This window comes from Dermacentor variabilis, unplaced genomic scaffold, assembly GCF_050947875.1.
Source record: "Dermacentor variabilis isolate Ectoservices unplaced genomic scaffold, ASM5094787v1 scaffold_18, whole genome shotgun sequence".
NCBI classification, from domain to species: domain Eukaryota; kingdom Metazoa; phylum Arthropoda; class Arachnida; order Ixodida; family Ixodidae; genus Dermacentor; species Dermacentor variabilis.
This window is the reverse complement of record NW_027460346.1, coordinates 3,527,364-3,545,076: the sequence shown is the minus strand read 5'-3', so window position 1 is coordinate 3,545,076 and position 17,713 is coordinate 3,527,364. Positions and strand designations below refer to the sequence as shown.

Genomic DNA, 17,713 nt, shown 5'->3' with positions numbered 1-17,713 from the left:
TTTTGGGCACTGACTTACCAAAGCTTCAGTACGCAAGTTCCGTTCCTGACTAGCCGGTCCTACAGGTATCTGTTGGCCAGCAGGCGGACACCGGCGAGTCAGAAACAAAGCTTACGCCTTAGCAGATTAGCGAATCGCGGGCTCCGAGTCTCTTCGAAAAAGGTGCTCTGACGGCGAAGCCATTACGTCGTTGTGCATAGCATCACGAATCGGTTAAAGAGGTCAGCTTAAAAAGCCACTTCTTCGCATTCTTTCACAAGATAAGGATGTCACACAAGAGCAAAAAAAATGGGCAAACACCACCACAGTGCACATGACAACCAAATGTTCAGGCGATCACAGTCAGGTTGAACGAGATAGGACGCATGAGTGGGTAAGAGAACCCGCTCATGCATGCGGTGAGAAAAACTTGTCTGATAGCGCATGTACTTGCCGTTCAAGACCATGCATGCACGTCAGACACATGCTTGGCTGTTCTGTCCTATGGCTGACAGGAATAGAGCAGTATTGCGACGAAGGGCAGGCAGGTACACTCCACGGTGATTACGTCTGAGTGTTTCTTTTTGTTTGCGTATGTTGTACTTTTTTTTCAGCCCTTGGTCATCAATTTCCGTGAATGCGCGATCGCAAGCGCACCACTTGCTACGCGTACGGTAGCGTATACCATGCACGCATTGAAATTTCTCGAGAAAAGTTTGTGACGAATGCAGCTGATTTTAGGCGCGCATTAGTAACACCCCTTTCTCTTTTACTCCCTATGCCTTGAACGAGCCTTTGAATGCACCTCCACCTACCTCACCTCTCTCCATTTCAACGTCATATTCATTTCCAATAACTATATTGCACAGCTTCGTCGTGTTGGCGCTTTATCTCTCCTTATGTGATGGTAATGTTACACCTGCAAAGCGTCACTGACCATGAGTTACTCGCAGCGGCGCCGCTGCCTTACACAGCCTCGAATGCGGTGATGAAGAACAAGTGGGCCGACGATTAGACTCGCAGCGCTCAGGATGACCAGAGGGACTGGACGAGGCACACACACAGCGCCGCTCCTGTCCGTCTCGTGATTCTGCGCCGTGCGTCTAATCATGAATCATCGACAAGTTTTAACTTCCCACTCAGGCGAGAAGTGCCGCAGCAGGCTCGTCAGATCTGGGCTGCGGTAATTGCGTCTCCACTCACGAAGTACGCTGAGGGCGCACCCGGCTACATCCATTCAAGCATCCATTTCGAGACCAGCCCTTACGGGTATGGCGATCTCCTTCCACTGCTCGTCCGTCCAGTTGGCGGCCAGCCAGGCGGGCTTGGAGCACCAGTGATCCACATCGGGCACGATGAAAGGAGCGATGAGCAGCGTCCACGACGTTGGGAAGGCCCGTAACACGGTGATCGCGCCCACGGCCAGGTGGTACCAGCCCAGCTGGCCCACCACGTCCGAAACGTCCAGCATGCGCTAGCGCGTGCACGCTGCCCGCACGACTAGGTCCTCGGCGCACGCTGACGTCACGCCTCGACTCGAGGCCTCCGATCAGGACGGCTCTCGCACCCCGAGTCTGTTCCCACGGTGCGGATCGCCTACATCTCTTCTCCCTGGAAATCGTGGAAGCAATGGTGCACTTAGCTCGAGGCAAAAGTTATACCCGGGGGTCTCTATACGCAGCTGCCTCAGAGATGCTTTGGGACGTCAAATCCCCAGAGTAAATCCTTTGTTAACTCCATGCATCCCCAAACGGCACAGTTCACGAGCCTGATAACGCGAAGTTATTCCTTTCTAATTTTATTTCTTTGCCGCCATTAGTTGTCCCATTTTGGTCCGATTTTGTCAGGCAACGTTCACATCGCGTTCATGTCTGTCACGGGACGTCACGAACCCGCGAAAACTTGAAACCTCGAAACGATGTGTAAGCGCTAATTATACGCAATTATGCCAAACAAAAGGTGGAGAAAAGAAAAAAAAGGAAAGCCAGAGACTGCCCTGTTCCGAAAACAAGATGGCGGCCCAACCGATCGCTCTGGCGCCGGCTGTTCCAATTGGCCGCCGGCGCGACCGGATTTTGCCCACTACGCGTTTGCTGTTCGGAATGTCAAACTTCAAGGCAATTTTCATGCACTGGACAAGTCTGCGGGGTGGTCACGTGACAAAGCAGCCAAGGAACTCGCGAGATGTTCGAGCGACTTGTGGAGTGGATGTGGGTGGCGTGGTGCGCTGCATGGGTGATGAGGCGATCGACCTCACTCGGCCCTCCGTAAGAGCGCGAGTGCGCATATACACGCGTGCGCCTTTATCAGGTCTCAAAAAAAAATGAAACGAAAACAAAAACACGCAAAGTGGGTCGTAAGAGCCTTTCCGTACACAGTCATTGCAGTAGTACAACTTGGCAAGACGAAGTGACTAATCCGAAGCGCTGTTCAATGCTGCAGTCACACAAGTACCACATGTGAGCTACATTAGTGCGTTACTGCAACGTGGTAAAGCGTAATGTCAAGAACGTATAGGCATGGTAAGCAGTGCTAACAGTAAAGCTGCACTCCATTGACACAGTGTCCCGCATCATGTTATACGTCGGATCTAAACACAAAGCTAGGTGCGCTGAAATGCAGCGCTGCGAACTTTTTAAAGCGTGAGTATATGCATGTTATGAGAGAACATTTTCAAAGCTCAAGTTAAACTCTCATGCTTTGCCTATACCGCGAAACAATTCAATAAAACGAGCTGCTACTTTCAATTCGCCGTCCTCTGGCTTTTGCGTGGACTTTTCCTTGCGTATGCAGTAAACACAAAGTTTAAAACGTAACATCAAACAACAGTTAAGAGTATTTTCCGAGAGAAACAGCACGCACTTATTTCACCTATTCCCACGCGCAACGAATTTGCATAGAACGACGTTTGTTCGCCTCGTTCTACTCATTCATAAGTTCCAGCTTTATTACGGCTTCCACAGCACTCCCCGAGTGAAAGTAGACCTCGCAAGCACGGATACCTCAAATCATCTTTCAGCGCTACACGCAAAAAAAGAAATGTATATATAAGCAAAATACGTCTCGGAGAGCAGGGCCCGTATTTAGAAAAAAGTTCTTACTCAAAAGCTTTTCATAAAAGCAGATGCTAGCCAATCTTGATGCTGGACATATTGCCGCGAATCTTTGCAGTGCTTGCTCACTCTTCAAGTCTGCCGCCACGCCGCTATATCGCTTTGTTTGCGACGCAAGACACGCCCAGATTTATCCCGATAGTGCTCGCTATCAGCTTTAAATTGAGCGCAGACGACAGCGGCGGGCATTCTGTTCGACGACCGCCGAGCACGCTGGTCGCCTCGCCGCCACCGTATAACTCAGGCCATTGTCGGCGCAAGTCAGCCCAATAAACAGTCTTCTTTCGACGAATTTTTGTCCGTCCTCATCGCCCCTGCGACTGCCGTCACCACTACGTGACAATATTATTAACGAATGCGGTCGGCTAATGGCGAACAGCATTACGAACAAAACGTTTCGTGAACTCGACCCCAGGTGGTTCCACAGCGGTCGCCATCTTTAATCGAAACGGACGTAGCTGCGGTTTTAAAAATTGGAGTAACATCGCTAATTTTAGATGGTATGCAAACCGCCTTTCCGCTGAAAAGTGATAAAGCAATTTTCCTTTTAGTAGCGTACAATTATTTATTACGCGCGGTTCTGCGCAAAATGAAGTTGCTCTACGGCCCCTCTATAGGAAAAAAATTCACGCAGAAACCACTGCAGTTGACCGCCTAGGTAAACGAACAGCTTTCTTATCCCACTGAATTGTCCTTGAACGTCCGTGGATCACTGAAATACAGCGTGTGTACTAGCAAGATTATGAAATCATCCCACTCAAGGCTTTGTTTTATACTTTAATGAAACATGCATAAATTTGTTATGAAATGTCGGTGCATTACTTCAGGCAAATGTTTTTGTTGAGCATTCAATGATGTTTATTTTTTTTCTTGGCTATCGATAGTGATTATCTGACTGAAACCGCAGCCAATCGCAGATACCGCACACAGCACCGAAAGAGTCGTTAACGAAGTGCTTCTCGAAGTATACTTGTTAGCAGCAGCAGTCCAAGATGGTTGCTGGCCTTCCGCTTCGCGGCGCTGAACTCCCGCATGCGGCAAATTTATCACGCAGTCCAGTCGCTACTGCCGTTGCGCACTTGTCCGTGTAGTATATAGTGCAGGCACGTACCCAGGGGGGGGGGCGCCCCCCCCCCCGAAATTAAGCGGCATACTACTCCCCCCCCCCCCCCTTCCGACCAAGGCACCGCTCCTGACACACATTCCTAAAGCGTCGACAAATCAATCTACTCGGCGGTCAACATTTTGCTGCCTTTTACAGTAAAAGCAGTGTATGACTAACTTCCGCAGTGTTTTTAGGCATCCATTAACAGAAAAAATCATCATGTGGGCCGATACTGGTGATAGCGCCAAAAGGGTCCAAGATCAATGGCACGTACCCCTGTGGACTCGGGAACCTATAACGCACCCTTCGGAATCTTCGGGATGGGCCTACGTATGGGAGTGCTTAACGCCTGCTTCACCGCCGGTGGGCCCAGTATTGCAATATCTTCGGGATCAGTCTGCGTATGGCGAGTTCTTAATGCCTGCTTCAACTCCACCGCGGGTCGGCCCGGCATTGCATTACCTTCGGGATGGGCCCACATATGGGAGTGCTTAACGCCTGCTTCACCTTTGCCGTGGGTCGGCGCGGCGTTGCACTATCTTCGGGAGCGGCCCACGGTAGTGCTTACGCCTGCTTCATTTCCGCCGCAGGTCGGCTAGATATTGCACTATCTTCAGGCCGACCCGCAGCGGAGGTGAAACGCTTTGCTTTTCGTTTCAGAGCTTTGACTGGCGCCATCTTTCGCTGCCATTCCATCTTCACAGAGTGGAATGCTTGTCAATTTTTTCACTCCTTTGGATAGAGGTACAGTTATCGGCATCTCCCGGGGTGTGGAGGCCAGTTTTCTCATCGATTCGGTGCCCGCGCGATTAACTCGAGATGAATTCAGTTGTCACCATCCATTGCAGCAGGCAAGGCCTAGTTTATTGTTTTAATGATAATATTTTATTTCATTTATAATGCCCAACACAATTTTTATGTCGCCATCGTTTCAACGATCACGCGCATCCCTGTTGCTTCGTTAGTTCAACCTTCGTTGTTTAGACTGATCCAGGGGCCAGGAAAGGGATTCGGTTCATAGACGGCTGGCCTGTATGCTCGTGGAAAGAGTTGTGGCCGGAGAAAACGCCAGTTGCGTTTAACTTTCCCTTTTGCTTCATTACTTCCTCGAGTGACGGCTCGCCGCGACGCTGGCAGATCCTCGGAACCATATACCCGCGATATGGGTTAGATAAGGTGGAAAATAACATATTTCGAAACAGCGTCCATCATCAGACCCTGCAATAACCGTTCAACCCATAAGCAATATGACTGACCCGTTACCTCGTCTGGTTTTTCCCTTATTGTACCGCACTTTTCGCGCAAAACTGGCAACAGGAAACAAGAATCGCAAGGAGATGAGAAAGTAAGCGATCTACTAAACGAGAAAGTCAAGGCAACAGCCAAAGTGGGAGGGGAAAAGTCAAAATTGTTTGTGAAAATATTTATGGATCAACATCTTTTTATTTAAAAAGGAAGTAGAGGAAACGCCGCGGAAAGTGGAGAATAATTCCGTCTGTTTTGAATGAAGCTTCGAGCCGCCTGATGTAGCCACTTCCCTGCTGTGCTAATGGGGGTGGGGGTGCGAGGGGGGGGGGGGGGTGTTCTACCCTTCCGCGGAGGGTGCAGTACGTCTAGAACCGCAGCGTCCTGCGCTCTACGCGGTTGTACGGAGCTAGTGACCACGCATCGTTACGCATGCAACTTCCCAAATAACAACACTAGTCGGTTTTGCTACTTGGTAGAGCAGTAAAAGAGGGATCCAAAAGAACTGAGATTATTCCGCAAAATTTAGATTTCTCTATAATTCTTCCAGAGCTAATTCAAAAATACGCTACTAGAAATGTTTATTTTGCACTTTCGCTTGTTAACTTGCTCCTTGGCAAGGTTCTTCCAGCGCTTTTTTCATGCGCGAGTCCATTTGATGTGGTTCTTTGTTTGCCAAGTAAAGAGGAGGTGTATCTCACAGGCGTACCTGTAAGATACACGTTATTTTAATTCTCTTTTGCGGCTTTAGGCGTCTTTATGCCAAATGGCGGGCATTATTCACATCTGTACTAGTAAAAGTACCCTCCCCCTCATTTGCGTAGAAAAGTTGCCTTGGGTCGCCCCCCCCCCCCCCCCCGAAAAAAAAATCCTGCATGCGTGCCTGATATAGTGTTATATCAGGCACGTATATCATTCCACAGCCACCAAAAACTTGGTGGTTGTGGAATGACCTCGGAATATTATTTTTTTTCTTTTTTAAATACTAGGGTGTTTGGTGCAGCAAAAGCACGTTTTGCCGCATACGTCTTGCCGCGCTGATAACGTTCTCGCGTTTAACCGGCTCATAATATTTGGCAAAGTAATCGCTTTTACGGAAAGTGGCGCCTTTCTTGCCCGTAAGTTGCTCGATTGAGAACATGCAAAGTGGGCAAAACTGACATATTAAGAGGTCAGTTTTGGCCTCTTTGAGATAAACTTTGAAATAATTCGTGAATAAAAATTTCGCAAGATCTTCAGAAACAATGTAAGGTGGTCCCGGAGGCTGTGAAATGTTGCATCATATTTGTTCGCTTAAGAGTCTCTAACAGATGCAATTTGAAATTATCGGTGTTTAAATCGTCACTGGCCAGTCTAACAGATCATCGACAGATTTTAGTTTTTTCTCTGAACTGTAACAAATTTCATTCAAATGCGTTAGGTGGTCGTCTAATAAGATAATACCCGCAATGTATTTAATTGGAGAAATCAGAGTTGGACCGGAGCAAGAGCTTTCATTTAAGGTGTCGTGTTTTATTTCGACCTTACTGGGAGCCTTTCACAGCATGAACAATGAGTGGCTGATGCCAATTTCGTTCGACCATGCACATTCCGCTTCTTCCGAAAGGCCTGCATGAATTCTATTCGATCACGTAGGAAAACAATACATTCCCATAGGCCCGCCCAAGAATTGAACGAATAATATACCTACCAATTTAGGCCATAGCCATATATATGTATACGTTAATTAGTTCACCGCGCCAAAACAAAACTTCCCTTCGACATGCACCGATTCCACATGCACGCGGCGTATGCACTGCTGTCGTGGATGCCTCAGACTTACAGTTTCGGGGACAGTTGTTCATCGACTGCTCAAGGACCTTTCGACCATCTGAGCTCGGACCCCTGCTTCGACAGCAGCTTTCGAACTCTCGAATGTCGTACAGCCTATAGGTTATGCTCGATCCAGCAAACGCTAGTGGACTGACCGCGAATGTGTGCAAGAAGTCGATTGACGCTACAGGCGCCGGTGCATTGCGAGATGCAGACGCTGCTCTCCAAGGAGAAGTGCGCGACAATTTCCTTCGATAAGGAGTTACGACCGGCCCGCCATGGTCGTCGGGAGCGTCTCTCATCTCGTGGCGGAGTTTGCGCAACGATAAGGTGCACTCGGCTTGCACTCCCAAGAGGGCCTTCTCGAGTCGCGCGCTATGCGGCCAATCAGACAGGTGCGCGCTCGTCGCTTGCCAATGGTACTGGAAAAGCCTGATGGAAGCCTCTCTCTCTCTCTCTCTCTCTCTCTCTCTCTCTCTCTCTCTCTCTCTCTCTCTCTCTCTCTCTCTCTCACACACACACACACACACACACACACACACACGCACACGCACACGCACACACAAAAGGATTAGGATAGCTGTCAGTGGGAAAGCGGGAGCAGAGCAATGTTTCATAGTTCATAGGCGCAAGTTTCTGCGGCAAGCTTGCGCAACTTAATGGCGAATACTTCAGTTTCACTCTGGGCTTCGTCTAATCTTCAGTTCGAGTGGCAGGTGCGACATCCACGTGTTTGCTTCGCGTGGGTGTGCATTCAAGAATGCCACTGAATCGAACTTGTATAGATGGGCCATCCCGCTATAGGTGGGATGCTGCCATCAAATCAAGGTTAAATCAAGTCTGTTGATATCACTGGTTCACACGTGTTCATCACGTAATATCAGCGACCACGCGTGCTCGTACAAAGACAGGAAAGTGGAATAGTGCAGCAGGATCCTATAGGCAGCATCCCCGTTCCACAGGCGACAACACCATCTCATTAATGTCGCCGCTCAGCACGCAGTTTTCGCATTGCTCAACGCATCGCGAGATAAGATTCGTTTAGTTTAGGTACGATGACTAGACAGCGCATTTTTAGCAAACACCGGTATAATAATCATGATAGGCCCACATCTGATTCCTGTCGAGTCGCCTTTGTTTATTATTTATCTAATAGGCCGTCGAGTCAATGTCGGTCAACTTTCAAAGAAAACATTTTAGTTAATCAATCATTTCTGCATTTATTTACATTTAAATCATGATCAGCCGAGCATGCACTTCCCGCACTCACCGCCACGAGACCTTAGGCGTAGTCCGTGGCGCTTCATGCCCATATGTGTATATTCACGGTCTGTACTTTGCCTGAGAAGCTGCTCCCATATGCAATCGTAAAAAAAAAAATATTTATGTGCTAAGATGCGTTCGAACCATAGAGTTTGCCTACAATTGCTGGAGGGAACTCTGGCGCTGCGATCGTTCTGTCACCATGGGAACAATTGACAGTACAGAGATGAATTGCCGGAGTGTTATACTACCGTACAAATTCGGTCTGTTTTCTATGACTGACACTTCGATTATGTAATTCACTGTTGTAACACCCAGTTTGTATTTTTTAACTACTGTTAAAATTATTATTTTTACCCGCTTTCTATGACTGACACTTAATCGACGTAATTTAGTGTTGCAACACCCAGTTTGTATGTTTTGACAACTTATTACTGTTGTAGTTGTTTCGCATTTGTGATTCATTAAATCCCACTCTGTAACGGCCTTATGGCCAACAGTATAGTAAATAAATAGAATAAAATTTGTATGATCTTGGTGTTTGGGTCTAAAGACGTTTTTGCGGTTTGGTTTATTACGCTTTCTCTGGGTATACATTGGACTAAATTCCCAAAGAATTTTTTTTACTTTCTTCTTATAGCAGACGGTAATATAAGGCCATGCAAGCACGCATAACCGATGCTCCGCTCCTCCGTGGCGTAATGGTTTCAGTATCGGGCTTCTGTGATAGAGGCTCTGCGTTCGAATCCTGTTGGCGTACAATGTTAATAGATTTATTTAATCGTTTATAATGGAGTACTTCCTTAAAACTCAGCGCCCTTCCACCCTGTGAAGAGGGAAGTCCAGCGAAGCTGGCGCTATGGTTGTTTATGCCAAGCTTTGGGGATTTACTATGTTGAACTTGACTATTATGAGCTTAGTACGGGCGAAATATGCAGGGTCTTGGTATGCGTCGCGCTTGCGTTTCGCCTCCTTCACCCGATCATCGTCCGTGGTATTCGCTCGACGGCGCCGCTCGCACCGACGCCTTTGCCGGCGCTCGACGCGTGCGAGTTGGTCCTCTTCGGGAACAGCTTCGCCGGCGCTCGATGTTGCGCAAGACTGGGTGCAGCGGCAAGGGAGGCGCCTCCCGTTGTCGGCGCGCCCATTCGCGCTTCTGTGCGCGCCGACGCTCATTACATTCCAGCTGTTCTTCTTCCGATCGAACAACGCGCGTCCTGCCCACGCCCGGTCCAAAGTGCAATCGATAAACGCAGTGGTGCGATCTATACGCGACGATTGGTGGATCGAGACATCGACTTTTTTACTGTAGCGCGGCTACGCCAATCACGGTGCGCGCTCTGTATAGTGCGCCGCACAGGTGGCGGCCGAAGAGCACGCGCCGCGGTATTGCGCAATGCCGGAGAGAGAAAGAGAGAGAGAGAGAGGCACTCGTGTCGAGGAGTAAACACAAATTGGGAAAGAGGCGTCGGCGGTGGAGAGGAGTATGAGCTGTTCTATGCCGCCAGAACATAGCCATAAACAGCTTCGCTGTAAAAATTAGCACTTGGCAAAGTCACGGAGCCATTTAAAGGCAGTAGGATGAAGTTTAGACAAATCCATGTATTACCCATCATTCGTACGGTGGCTGAACTACCCTGCTTGCACCTCCCGCGGAAACTGGCGCCGCAGTTCCCTCTGGTAATTGTATGAAACTCTATGGTTTGAACAGCTCATCATCATCATCAGCCTGGTTACGCCCACTGCAGGGCAAAGGCCTCTCCCATACTTCTCCAACAACCCCGGTCATGTACTAATTGTGGCAATGTCGGCCCTGCAAACTTCTTAATCTCATCCGCCCACCTAACTTTCTGCCGCCCCCTGCTACGCTTCCATTCCCTTGGAATCTAGTCCGTAACCCTTAATGACCATCGGTTATCTTCCCTCCTCATAACATGTCCTGCCCATGCACCCCCATTTCTTTTTCTTGATTTCAACTAAGATGTCATTCACTCGCGTTTGTTCCCTCACCCAATCTGCTCTTTTCTTATCCCTTAACGTTACACCCATCATTCTTCTTTCCATAGCTCGTTGCGTCGTCGTCAATTTAAGTAGAACCCTTTTCGTAAGCCTTCAGGTTTCTGCCCCGTAGGTGAGTACCGGTAAGACACAATCTGAAATAAAGAAAGTACTAGCAGTCATTGCTTGACGCTCTCAGTCCTACCTTTCTTTCGGTTCAGCTGTTTAAGTCCGTTTTAGCGATTAAACCAACTAGCTCAGTTAAATGCTATTCTGGACACCTATTCGCGGAGTTCATACTGCATGCTGAAGTCGAGAACTGTACATGCAATGATGCTTTCTCAAACGCGTAATATTTGCCACTTCGCATTCCTTCGTGATTGCTCCCGTTGAACGCACATCGCATTCATTGTATCGGTGCATAAATTCGCGCCCCTTTTGTTTAAGAATTCGTATAGCTTTTTACTTGTTTCTTTCTTTTGCGAATTATTAGTCACCGTGTCCATTGTATTGGGACATGCTGGAGGGGAAGCGCAACGCCTCCGTTCGGACAGAGCCATCGAACAAAAGCGCCCTGATCGATGCCGTGACGTCATTCTTCGACATGACAATGCCCGCCCTCAAAGTCGAAAAATGACCAGTTTAACCATATAGAGAACTTGAAGGAGAAAATTCCTCCACATCCGCGCCCATACTCACAAAATTGTCTTACGCTAGAAATGTTCGTAACAGGAAATTTCAGCCAATCCTGCCCCTGGACATATTAATAGTGCAGACGGCCGGCCAATGGGCAGAGAGCCCTTACGAAGGAGAATTCGGCTTCGCAAATTCTGCCCCGCTCTTCACCAGTTCTTCGATGCTCAAGGGCAAAATGAGAGACTGGGACCTACGTATAGTGGAATATTACAACTGCTTTCTTTTTTTCATTGACCAGAGCCCTTTCCCCATTTACACAGTAATTGGCGCATGTTCAGTACATTCGTATACACCATGCTCTCAGTAATTCTGGTTATTTATCTCATAGCACTATTGAAGGCTTCGACACACAGCGTGACAAAGTCCAGCCATAATTTCCGCTTTAATAACGTCTCTGATTAGCCATGGTTACAGCCTTTCCAGAAGAATGTTTATTTATCCAACTCCGGCTGACAACCGCGCACTCTGGAATAAAAATCGAAGAAAGTGATAATCTTCCTTGTCGATAATGTTGCGATGCTTTCTGAGCCGATGGATCACGCATTTACCTCTTCTTTTGGCCCACGGACCATATTTCGATAAAACGATATCATTCTCGCAGAGAGCCTCAACCAGCTAATCAGAGAAATTATTCGAGCGAAAATTAGAATTGGCTATAGCTGTCATGCGCCGTGCATTGGGTGCACGTTGAGCAATGCGAGGGGGTCACAATTATTCCGGAATATCGAACTGCGACGTGCCTCGCAATCGTATTGGTTTTGAGACCTAAAACCCCATCTAAAACTGCTCTAGACACTTCTCGCAACCCGCGTCACGTTGGCGCTGTGGCGCTACGTACTACTTTACAGTAGTGACTCCAGTATAAAGAGCAGTGTCCGTAAACCATGGGACCCAATTCTTTACAGTATAGTAGAGTTACTCTGCACATGCCGCAACTCTAGCCTATAGCAGTCAATCGCAGCGCCTTGCGCCACGGGCGCTATAGGCTCATAAATGGTCTCACCGAATCTCCGTACGCATGCCCTGTACAAACACGAATTCACCTGGAGATGTATAAACACCGCCATGTTACTTGATCAAACGTGTCTCCCGTCCATAGATCAGAGTAGTCGATCAGATCGATAACGACGAATCAACAACAACAACAAAAAAATGACAGATCGGTAGATGCCTGCGGTCCACCCCCCGGTTCTTCATAATATCGAGCATGCCATGCAACTATAGTTGACGTGGTACTCTCTATACTGCTCGTAGTTTTCGAATACAGGAACCCGATCGGTCCTCGGGCACATGCGTCACATTGCAAACTGTCGCATTCATAACGCATCATTTCTTTTATTGATTTTTGTTTATGCAATTGCGAAATACTGCGAACACCACAGGTTCCAGCAGGGTGGGCAATACGTACAATTAAAGTACAGAATCACAAATAGAACAATCGCACTTCCCTCCCCTCCGCCCCCCAAAGAAAGATCTACAGCCATGCTATAAATCAATAAAGGAAGCAATTGTCAGGCAGCTCATTCGCCTCAATTATTGTTGGTGACGAGATATATAACAATGGTAACCCAGCGTTCTAGCCAATGCCGATGTCAGTAAATGTGCGGGCGGTGGTGTCGTGCGTGCCTATAGATGTCAACCGTGACAGGTGCAACGAAGGGCCTATAACGATGATTTCGTATTTGGGATCAGGGCCCGTATTCACGAAACGTTCTTACGCTAAAAGCGTTCGTGCCAGCCAGTAGTCATGTAGGACATATTATTAATCAAGACGATCAGCCAACGAAAAACAGCACTTACGAACGAAATGCTTTGCGAATTCGGCCTCAGTTTTCAAAGTCACAAAGCCGTTTGAATACTAAAGGACGAAGCTTAGGCAAATCCTCGTGTGCCCTGCCCGTCATTCCCATGCTGGTTGATCCGCCATAGTTGCAGCTTCCATAGACGCTATGTGGCGCCACGAAGAGCTGCCTCGGAATAATTTAGGTGGAAAACTATAACACGGGGCAAAAGAAAGAAGAAAAAAAGAGTATGCCACGAACTCCGCCAGTCCGGGGCGCACCTTTGTGCGGAGATTATCGCTTGAGAATGTGAAATAAGCCGCACTAGCTGAGCGATAAACTTCGGGAGGAACATCTCGGAACGCGAGCCTTGCGGAAAAAAAATGTACAGTGGACTCGCCTTACGTAAGATACGACTGTGTTCAATTTTATTTTTTCTTCAATATAAGCGTACACCCTGAAAGCAAAGCTAAGTTGTTGAATAATGAATTTTAGATAATTATGCGCCTTCTGAAGACACTTTTTCCGTGCGCAATCTGTCCCTCAATAAGCACGAGGAATATCTACGAGCCGCATTTCCGTAGTTCGCGTGACGTTTTAAACATAGTTAGTCGAAGTATAACAATTTTGAAGGAAGCCTGAATAAAATTTGGACGCAGTTTGAAAATATATTTAGCGACAGCTTAACTTTCAAGTCACAACGTTTCTGACCGCTCTAAAAATCATTTTGGCACTACACACAGCACTTTTCAATCAGCGAGCTAGAAACGCTCGCGCTTCTCAAGTCTTCGCGTCTCTTAATCTGGGACCTAACGCGCAAAGTTTTTTTGTTCGTAAGAGCTGTTTGCCATTGGCGCAGACCACCTTCGCTAATGATATGTCCGATATCACGATTGGCTAGCACTTTCACTATACCAATGTTTTTAGCGTATAAGACGTATCTGTCAATCGTGAAAGTGCAGGGCGTCCTCTTTTGCACGTGATATTCCTTACAAAAGCCACTATGCATGAAATCAGCGTTGGCCTCAGATACGCATTAGCTCCGAACTGACTACTATATACGGCGTGAATTGCAAAGGCTCGATTCGCTCGGGCGCTTCCTCCCTGAACGTGTGGTAACAGTTCTTGCCAATAACGTCGGGAATGATAGTTCCTGCAACATTACCAAAGAATGAAATAGCGTCGCTGCGCAGTACTAATTATAAGCAAACCACGTTCTGCGACAATCAGGAGGCATGATTGGCCTCACACTTTCGCGACTGTACGTCGAGGCACCCACCGCTTCACCTTGCATCCATCGCGGCGGCGTACAGAGGCGCTTCACATTCCAAGGCCCCGCCATAATTACGGGACTGGGAAGGTGCGCCGACAAACAGGAGAGAAGCATGCATAGCCGAAGGAGGAACATGCCAGCGCCATCACGGAGTGGAGGTGCTAAACGAGTCGGCCAGCTGGCAGCAGCCTGTTTGTTGCATTGAGCAAAAAAAGACAACCCACAATAAAAGTGGTGCCTCTTTTCGAACGTAAGAACATAGCCGCCAGTTCGGGAAGATGGAATCTATAGACCGCGATATATGTTTTTCGTTAGCGCTGTGAACATTAAAGCGTAATAACATGCATGTTACGGAGAAGAATGAAATGTACGAAAGAACCCAAGGCACAATGACGTCGCGGAGGGGTGACTTGCATCATCTAGCGGGAGCATTACGCACGACTGAGCAGGACAGGAGCCACGCCAGAGTGGTATACATACCGTGTGTTTCGGCGAACACTTTCAACAATTTTTAACGGTTGCCTATGGTAGATGGCACAATTCTAGTTCATGAGCCAGTCTACTCGGAGGGGCACAAAAGAACTGAAATGCATAATCGACTAATTCACAAAAATTCACGAATTAACTTTCTAGCTAATTACCTTATGGCCCATATCGCAACTTACAAATTCTAGCCGTGCGGTTCGCAAGGCGGATCCACTTGGAACGAATTCTCATGATGACACCACTTTTTCGAGATATTGATTCCCAAACTTTGCGGAGAAATGCATTGGCGTTTCAGTTACTTTTGTGCTTGAATGCATAAAACGATGTTTTGTTAAGAAAGTAACTGGGACGCCAATGCATTTCTCCGCAAAGTTCGGGAATTAATATCTCGAAAAAGTGGTGCCATCATGAGAATTCGTTCCAAGTGGATCCGCCTTGCGAACTCCACGGATAGAATTTGTAAGTTGCGATATGGGCCATAAGGTAATTAGCGAGAAAGTTAATTCGTGAACTTTTGTGAATTAGTCGAATATGCATTTCAGTTTTTTTTTTTTTTTTTTGTGCAAGCAGGGTCCTGCCGCTTCGAGTTCGACTTTTGGTCTCCGCACACTGCAGGCCGATTGGTGTCGCTGTTTTGTTTGGCTTTCGTTCAATAAGACTTGCGCGCGTGTGCGCCCCTCGCATTTATTTTGCACTTTGCGTGAACAGCACGGCGCATGTAAACAGAGCGATTCAGTTTCGCACGAATGCTACCGACGCCGGCCGCTCGGACTACGACGGAAGTGAGAAGACAACGGCTACAGACGCCCGCCCGTGTCGCGAATACCTGCGGCTTGCTTAACCCGAAAAGCGGAGCGTTGCCCGATACGCGGTTTCGTGGCGCGCGCATTTCATGTGCATTCGCCACTACGTCGCAGTCAAGCACGGAATGCGCGGTTGTGTTTCCTTTGTAGAATGCCGTAACTCTTGCCTCGAGATAAACGGTGGCTATACGGAGAACACCGCGAACGCGCGCGTAACCTCCAGATATGGTCGCCCCGCTTGCTGTGTAAGCTATGTGGACTTGCACTGCTAAGAGTTGGAAAAGCTTGAGCTCACGGTGCCCTTGATTCAGGCGCGCTGGCTTTGCCCGGCTCGGAAGAGATGGAAATCGTGCACTTTATCGATCCCTCTTTGCTGGTGCCGCCGTGTCTGCTGTTGCTTAATTAAATGTCCTATACTTCGTGCGCTCAGAGATTTACCATTTTTAGCGGTGAACCAGTCGCACCGCGGTCTCGATCCTTTACTCAAATTTTCGTGTGCCTCAAGGAAATCGCCGGTCACGTTCACGATGTTAAACTAAACCGATTCATTAAATTTGAGAAGAAAATGGATGTTTTGTCGCACCGCGACAATGTTGCTTTATGCCAGAACCAGCTTGCCCGTATCAGCTAAGTATATAGTCAGGACGCTTGACACGAGGATCGACAAGCCAGACAACCACAACAGGAGGCTTAATGTGATCGCTTCTAACCTACTTGAATGAAAAGTCGAAAACAACGATCCATTAGAAACATCCAGGCAGGTAATTAAAAATACAGGTCATTCGATTCATAACATGAAACCAGCGCTAAATGACGCAGACCAGATGACAGAAGACGAAAAAACATTTTTTTCCTCATAATGTCTGCTCACTTTTGTGTTAGTATTTAGTCATGATGTTTTGCCAACTTGCTCAGCCTTCCACGGCTAATCAGTTCTGCAAAATCAGTTCACAGCTAATTTCAATTCATGTATAAGTGCGACGTGCGCAATTAAAAAAAAAATAAGAAAAAAGAAATATTGGCTTTTACGAGCATGCACCACGATCTGAGTACGAGGGACGGTGTATGGTGGGGGATTCCGGATAGATTCTGACCACTTGGGGCTCTTTTATCGTGCGACTAAATCCAAGTCTACGCAAGCGTCTGGCTCCACCCATGCTCGCTTTCTGCACTTTTTTTTTTTGAATAAACGTTGTGATATATCTGCATTTCGTCTCCATCGGAAAGCGACCGCCGTGGATGAGGTCGAAGCCACGACCTCCATCTCTCTCTGTAAGAGGGCGCAATTTTAATTTCGAAACGTCAGCATATATGCTGCTGGCCCGAATGTTTGAGACGAAATGCGGCTGGACTGTTTCTGCGCACTCACTTCTTACCACCCGCCGTGGTTGCTCAGTGGCTATGGTGTTGGGCTGCTGAGCACGAGGTCGCGGGTTCGAATCCCGGCCACGGCGGCCGCATTTCGATGGGGGCGAAATGCGAAAACACCCGTGTGCTTAGATTTAGGCGCACGTTAAAGAACCCCAGGTGGTCAAAATTTCCGGAGTCCTCCACTACGGCGTGCCTCATAATCAGAAAGTGGTTTTGGCACGTAAAACCCCAAATATTATTATTCACTTCTTACTAAAAAGCGCGCGACGTATATGCTAAACGGTGGACGAGACCGAATGAATAATTGGGTGTTTGTGTCGAAGCAAAGCTGTCCCTGTGGGTCCTTTCGCAGTTGTTCAATGCTTCGTCGAACTTGCTTTCTATAGCAGCGAGCGCGAGTGAATATTCTAATTTCGAGTACGACGCATCAAATAGCCTTTGTTTTGGAATCATGTACAATTATACAATATAACACATTTTCGAATATGTGCCTGTGTCCAGATAGCATTGTTATTAGTGACTATAGCGTTATATATGCAGCAAGACAGCCTCAAATAACTGTTGATTTCGCATGCCCACCCTTTCTTGCGCTGTGTCAATAATGATAGGCACATGTTTTGGAGGTAACGCATTGATAAGCGCTTCTCTCTCTCATTTTCCTTTACTTATTGCATGCGCTATCTTGCAGTTAGATGCCTGGTGAAGGAGATTTATTCTTTAGGCAGCCTTCAAGTTTTGCATATCAATTTAGGGGACAATTTTCTTTGCTGGCTTTCACTTTATAACGA

At 47.6% G+C, this 17,713-nt stretch overlaps 1 protein-coding gene across 2 annotated transcripts in view; it reads right to left on the bottom strand.

Annotated features, from left to right (window-relative positions):
- LOC142568295 (solute carrier family 22 member 6-A-like) overlaps positions 1–17,713 on the bottom strand; it is a 101,912-nt gene that overhangs the window by 83,658 nt on the left and 541 nt on the right. The window contains exons 1-2 of one of the 2 annotated variants that reach the window (XM_075678284.1): positions 7,265–7,523; positions 1,247–1,590 (exon numbers count right to left, since the gene is read on the bottom strand). In XM_075678284.1, coding sequence (XP_075534399.1) covers positions 1,247–1,450 — 204 coding nt within the window. In that variant the 5' untranslated portion in view covers positions 1,451–1,590; positions 7,265–7,523. Of the gene's footprint in view, positions 1–1,246; positions 1,591–7,264; positions 7,524–17,713 lie in introns of those variants that run through there. The other variant, XM_075678285.1, reaches the window with a different exon arrangement.